Raw genomic sequence first — 7,457 nt, forward strand, 5'->3', positions numbered from 1 at the left:
CTCTGTCTCTGTCTCTCAAAAATAAAAACATTAAAAACAAACAAACAAACAAACAAACAAACAAACAAACAAAAAGAGTTAATAAAACATTTCCCACACTCTCACTAATTCTTGATGGGATAAGTCAACTGACCAAGCATAACACAGGGTAGACTCAATCCTAAAAACCATTTCCTCCGTATTTAACATCCTTGAAACTGACATGCCTTACAATTGATGGGACATAAATTTAATTAGCAGTGCAAAATAATAGCATATTAAATTTGGTGAAATATAATACAGATATTATGTCTTCTTGTGGGAAAAATACTCAACTGATAAATTTAAAACTATACCTTACTGATAAACATTTTATCAAATCCATTATCACAGAATATTTACACAGTAAGATTTATTGCCCAGTTACCTCTAGTGTATATTTTTGTGATAAAACATAATTACAATACTTCAAGTTGCATTTAATTTCTGTCAGCCAAGTATGGCAAGATGATTTTAAGGAGGATTTGTTGTGGGGGTGCCTGGGTAGCTCAGTCAGTTGGGCATCTGCCTCTTGATCTGGGCTCAGGTCATGATCCTAGGGTTGTGGGATCAAGCCCTGCGTTGTGCTCCATGCTGGGTGTGGGGCCGGGCTTGGGATTCCCTGCCCCACCCATCACCCTCTGCCCCCCTTCCTTAAAAAAGAAGGGGTGGGGAGAAGGAGAGGGAGAGAGAATTTGTTGTGTTCTTTAAATTTATTTTTTTTTAAATTTTTTTTTCAACGTTTTTTATTTATTTTTGGGACAGAGAGAGACAGAGCATGAACGGGGGAGGGGCAGAGAGAGAGGGAGACACAGAATCAGAAACAGGCTCCAGGCTCCGAGCCATCAGCCCAGAGCCGGACGCGGGGCTCGAACTCACGGACCGCGAGATCGTGACCTGGCTGAAGTCGGACGCTTAACCGACTGCGCCATCCAGGCGCCCCTGTGTTCTTTAAATTTAATCTCACACAGCCAAATTACATATATTCACAGAACTTGAGAAGTCAGTCAAAACAAATCAAAATGAAAAAACTTAAAAGACCAGAATAAGAGCACTACATGATCACAAAACATAGTGTTTGTATTAAAAAATTACAAGCTGGGGTATCTGGCTAGCTCGGTCAAGAGAGTATGTGACTCTTGATCTTGGGGTTGTAAGTTCGAGTCCCACGTTGGGCACAGAGTTTACTTAAAAATGAAATCTTTACAAAAATTACAAGCCACTAACCGTTTCTTTTTTTGTTTTCTTTTTTTTTTTTTTAAGAGAGACAGAGAGCAAGCGAGCGAGCCCAATGCTGGGCTTGATACCTGAGCCACCCAGGCACCTCTAACAGTTCTATTTTGTGTATCACCAGAACTTCCAACAAATCTCATGAATGCACTGAAACATTAACTGTTACTTTTTGATTAAGTAAGTTCATAGAATAGTCCTAACTTTTGGAAATAGTTTGTTTAGAGAATGCAGCTAAACCATACCCAAAAAGTTCATGAACTGCTGAGAGGATATGTATCAAACAGGGGACATGACTCATGAGTAAAATTTACATTTTTTCCTAGTTGAAAAGCAAGATAACAGTTTGGGTAACAACTGGCATACTTAAGAGATATTATCAGCATTCTAAAAGTAACAAGGGAAATGTAATGAAAACATTCATGACTACTCAAAGGTCTCCAAAGACTGTTACAAACAAAACCTTGTTACTAAATGTTTCCAATTGTGCTACAACTTACTGAAGAGAACATTACTAATAAAGCCAGTCTGAACAAAGATAACTGCTACATTTTCTGTAAAATGTGCCTCAAATTTTAGTCATTTTCAGACAGAGAAATCTGAAAACATTTGCATACAAAGTCCATTTCAAGTTTTATCATTTTGGATTATGATACAATAATTTCCATTTCCAAGTAGAAACGGTGTGTAGTTATTACCATTAAAACATTTAGCAGGCTGGGGAGCCTGGGTGGCTCAAATGACTTCAGCTTGGGTCATGATCTTGTAGTTTGTGAGTCTGAGCCCTGCATCAGGCTCTCTGCTGACAGCTCAGAGCCTGGAGCCTGCTTCAGATTCTGTGTCTTCCTCTCTTTCTCCCCCTCCCCCACTTGTGCTCAGTCTCTCTCTCTCTCAAAAACAAATAAACATTAAAAAAAAATTAGCAGGCTATTATTGCTCTTACTTTTAAAACTGGTCTTTATTTCTTACACATACTGTAGAGAGCAAGCAGTAACTTATGTCACAAGCAACCAAGGGCATTCCACTTAAGACACCATACTGCTGAAACCAGCACCAGCTGAGACATACTCAGAAAAGATAACCAATAGAAACATAAGAGGTTTGTCAATCAGGACTTATTAAGTCCTTTTTAAAATGGAAGATTTCTGCAGTAAACTGTCAAAACTTTCTTAACACTGACCCTTTCACATCTGACCACATCAAAAAGGTAGCTGCTGTCCAAGACCCTGCCTGACTGATCTCTGAACAAAATAGAGATCTTCCACTGATTGAATATAATAAGCAGTAAGTTCTGTGAGCTGACCTGGACCAGACCAAGGCCACATCTCAACTGTGTAATCAAAGACTTCCTTTCCCCCGTTCTACCTTATTTGTTGTGTAACCTGTCTTGTGCTTTGCTTTCTGTAATGCGTAAGAAGTCAAGTTAAACAGGTAGTGAAATGTTGAGTCTGGAATCCTGAACCTGAGTTATAATTATACTAACCTTGCTCTAACACTGAAAAAAGCTGATACTGTGGAAAGACACAATTCATTTGTGCGCCTGCCTTCACAGCATGAGACACACTTACTTACAGATCAAACTAAATATCCATGGGGCTCCTGGGTGGTGCAGTCAGTTAAGCATCTCGACTAAGGTCATGATCTCACGGTCCGTGAGTTCGAGCCCCCTCGTCAGACTCTGTGCTGACAGTTTGGAGCCTACAGCCTGCTTGGGATTCTGTCTCTCCCTCTCTCTGCCCCTCCCCTGCTTGTGCTCTGTCTCTCAAAATAAAATAAAATAAACTTTAAAAAAAAACCCTAAATATCCAGGATTTGCTTCAAAACAATGTGGGGAGGGGAATGAGAGAGGACACAAAATGGGCCTGCTGAAGCTGAGTAATGGGGTACATGGAGAGTCTTTATAATCTTCTACTTGTCTCCTTGAAAACTTTCACAATAAAAAGTAAAAACAAACGCATCCCACAGCATGCCAGATAGTCCTAGGGTATCCTCCTCTATTCCACACAGGCATGAAATTTATAAGCAGGAAAGGGCACATTATTATCAAAAGTGACTGTCCTTAATTTTCACTTTTTAATTGGTTATTTTGAGACTCCCTATGTTTTATTTAAATATTCAATGCTGGAGTGCCTGGGTGGCCCGGCCTGGGCTCAGGTCATGATCTCAATGAGTTTGAGCCCTGCACTGGTGCAGAACCTGCTTGGGATTCTCTCTCTCTGCCCTTCCCCCACTCTCATGGGTGTGTCCACGTGCGCTCTCACAACATAAATAAATTTAAAAGAATAAACATTCAATGCTAACCTAAAAAAAATTTTTTTAATCTTTATTTACTTTTGAGAAAGAGACCGAGTGAGCAAGCGAGCAAGGGAGGAATGGGGGAGGGGGGGAGGACACACAATCTGAAGCAGGCTCCAGACTGAGCAGTCAGCATAGAGCTCAAGGCAGGGCTTGAACTCACAAACCACGAAATCATGACCTGAGCCAAGCTGGGATGCTTAACTAACTGACTGAGCCACCCAGGCTCCCCTCAATGCTAACTTTTAAAGTTTTATTTCACAAACAAAATGGTTAAGTATTGTTCTATGAAACTTGTGTGAGTTGTTACACAGGATGACTTGGAATAGTTTCAAGTGTGAATTATTCAAAAAGGAACAAATTGATACATGCAACATGGATTAGCTTCAAAAGCGGAAGTGAAAAAGCCAGACACAAAAAAACTATTACTTCACTTACATGAAATATCTAGAAATGACAAAATTATACAGACAGTGGTTGCCTAGAGCTCGGTATGACTTTGACTTGCAAATGGGCAGAGCTTTACTTTTTAAGAGGAAGTACTCTACACTGGATTGTAACTTGCACAGCTGTATAAATTCAACTAAAATGTATCAGACTGCACCATTTACAATAAGTGAGTTATACAGTATGTAAGCTATACTCAATAAATGCAGCTGGAAAACCATACTGCTCACTAATCATATTATACATGACCTGTGGTATACACCTAAAAAAAAATCTCTTCCTCATGGCCTTGAGGAAATAAAAGAACACAGAGAGCTGCACTCTACAATGTGATTATTAAAACCAAAAGATGCCTTTGTATGTGTGCCACACGACAAGGAACACAGGTTGAGTTTTTACAATATTCTAAAAATAACAACAGTTCTTTCAGTATTGTCTTTGTATTCACATATTACCATGTTAACAGTAATTTTTTTAGAAAGTATTTAATTCTTTGTGAATCACTCTGTATATATGGCTTCATACACAGCGTATATATGCTATATACACACTGGAACATGATAACAGAATAAATGTATTCCTTACTATGACTTGAGGTTTAAGAAGTTTTAAAAATTTCTTGGGGCTCCTGGGTGGCTCAGTCGGTTGAATGTCCACTTGATTTTGGCTCAGGTCACCATCCCAGAGTGGTGACATCCAGCCCAGCATGGGACTCTGCTGCTGAGCATGGAGCCTGCTTTAGATTTTCACCCCCACCCTTGTGTGTGCCTTCCCTCTCTCTCTCTCTCAAACAAAACACCAAAACAACAACAAAAGCATTCGTATTAAAGCACGAATTTCATGCAAACCAATATCGTTTTATACCCCAGTGTTCTGAAAGATCATGAAAAGGGAGCTAATGATTTTGTATTACATATGCACTTTAATCTATAATTTATATACTGTAATATTCACCCTTCTCAAGTGTACGACTTACTTTTTAGCATATTTTCACAAAACTGCGCAACCACTATTAATTCCAGAACATTTTGTATGACTGTTTTATTAACAATCAGTAACTGCTATTAATCGCAAATATTTGGAAGTGAAATCATTATTTCAATATACTCAAGCCTTTAGTTATTTATCTATTACATGGAACCATAAACCACAATTTGAACAGTGACTTGCAGATAGATAGCATTAGAAACTGACAGAATACTCAAGACTTATTTTTGTGGAGAACACTCTTCATTAATAGAAACCAGTAATTTATTAAGAAACATGGTTAAGTGTTTTATGACCCAGGTCACTACAATTGCTAAGTGAATTCCTTCCTACCAATCAGAGGCACACAGTGGACTGCAGAGTTGCCCCTCTCTCTATCAGCATCCAGTGGACAGTACACAATGACTTCAATTTAGATGAAATTCATCCATATACACAAATTCAAAATATGACAGACCATGCTGGCTAAGAAAATTTGGGCACATGTGCAGAATTCTATTTAAGAATTTAGAAAAGAGTGCCAAGAAGCTGGGAAAACGTATAAAATAGACATACTCCACGTTCCAAAGCTTTCCCAAGTCCCTTAAAATTTCTAATATTGCAATTACAGACAAGTCCAATGAGAAAAAATAAGCAAAGCTAGCTTTTGGCTTTTACCATTTTATCTCTTAAAAAATAATAAGTAATGTACCAAGTGCAAATGGAACTGTATTTTCAAAAGTCTGAAGAAAACCTTAAAGTTTTCTCTAAACCAACATTTTGGAAAACTGATTGCAGATTTCCCGCACTCATACCAGTTTTTTGATTCATAGCTAGAATCTTATATACATATTTTATCCATTTTTGCCTTAACAGCACATATATGAAAATTTTGTTTTTCGATGCTACATTTGTAGAACTCAGAAGACTGGCTAGCACATGGATAGCACTCAGTTTCTCATTCTTTCTAACAACTCTATAGCATCCTACTACACGAATGTCCCATTGCTCAATCAGCTCCGTGCTGATAAACTTCAAATTTCAAACTTTATTAAGACAACCAAATCTCAAATTGATTACCATCGGCCCAGATCTCTCCCTTAGGTATTAAACTTAAAAAAATGACGATTTAACAGACACCGCAGGTTTCACAGCCCAAACTGGACCTTTTTAGTATCCTCCCGTCTCCAAAAAAACCCAACCATCTTGTTTTTTTCTTCTCTTCGCTACCATCATACCCCACTCCATTCATTAGCCAAACCCACCAGTTCTACCTTCAAAATTTCTCCTGGTATTTATTTCCCTCCGTAGCAACCTTAATCCAAGCAATTTCATCTTGTCTACATTGATGCAAAAATATTCTTCCTTTCTTTCTTGCCTCCTATAATCTATTCTTCACACAGCAAAGCAACTTCATTAAGACAAGTTTAGATCAAGTCATTCCTCTGCTTAAAACCTTTCAATCATTGCTCAAAACCACTAAGAATAAACCCCAAACTCCTCACCTTTACCTGTGAAATTCTAATACAGCTCCCGCTCACCTCTCTCACCAAGCTAAATGCTCTAACACAGAACCCTGCGCCCCAAACGGCGGGGCCACGTGTTCACCGAAACATGCCTCCCAGGCCCAAAGCCTTCCCCCACCTTTCAAGGCAGGAGGACACAAACGGCTCCCACGCGATCCTGAGCAGTGCTGTCTTCTTCTTACGTCTTTCCCTGTCCTCGCCGGCCCAACACCAGCCTCCCCACTCCAATGGCTCAATCTCCAACCTACCTTAAAGATGGCGTAGCCGACAGACGTTTCAAATAGCACCAACATGATGAGGCCGGGTTAGGGCCCTGCGCGGCCCGCCGCGAGCTCTGTTATCAGTGAAAAGAAATCAAACTTTCGGCCCGAAAGGTCCGCAAGGCCGCAGCGGGCCAAGCACAAAGCCGCACGCCTTCTTGCAAAGAACCACACCACGTTGCCTAAAGAATCCACACCACACTGCGCAAAGAACGCCTGAAAGCGCCCCTCCTTCTCCAAGGATTCTGGGATATTGCGTCACTTCCGACGGAGAGCGTGCCGTTGCTTCCGATATGTTCCCGCCAACGGAGTTGGGGGGGGGAGAGGGGGGAGAGAAGAAAAAAAAAAAAAAAAAAGACCGTGTTGTTGCGAGATTTCTTAGGGACTAAAGCGAGCTTTTAAGTGGCTGGACTGCAGGGAAATCCAAAAGGGGAAAAACTTCCCTTTTTATTATTTTTGAAATTCCCACATAGGATATATTTTACTTTAAGGGAAATGCGCAGCTGGCTCGTCTGTTTACCCCAGGCATCTGGAATCTGGGAAATGCTAGCCCTTTAACTTTGCTCCCTGGATAGCCCTGCCTTGAAGTGAACTTCTCAGGGTGACACCATCCATGACTGTCGCTGTATTTGCGAGCATTCCTGGCCGTTCTCTTCTCTCTTGCAAATTGATTTTTAGCATAGATGTCTTTCATACATACGTACGCCTCTCCCAT

At 40.1% G+C, this 7,457-nt stretch overlaps 1 protein-coding gene across 1 annotated transcript in view; it reads right to left on the reverse strand.

Annotated features, from left to right (window-relative positions):
• The window catches only part of NOP58 (NOP58 ribonucleoprotein), a 33,749-nt gene extending 26,767 nt beyond the window's left edge, over window positions 1-6,982 (reverse strand). Inside the window, exon 1 of the mRNA XM_058708925.1 lies at window positions 6,731-6,982. Coding sequence (XP_058564908.1) covers window positions 6,731-6,775 — 45 coding nt within the window. The 5' untranslated portion in view covers window positions 6,776-6,982. The remainder of the gene's footprint in view (window positions 1-6,730) is intronic.
• Between the last annotated feature and the right edge of the window lie 475 nt (window positions 6,983-7,457).

The sequence above is a fragment of the Neofelis nebulosa genome, chromosome 2 (assembly GCF_028018385.1).
Source record: "Neofelis nebulosa isolate mNeoNeb1 chromosome 2, mNeoNeb1.pri, whole genome shotgun sequence".
Lineage (NCBI taxonomy): Eukaryota > Metazoa > Chordata > Mammalia > Carnivora > Felidae > Neofelis > Neofelis nebulosa.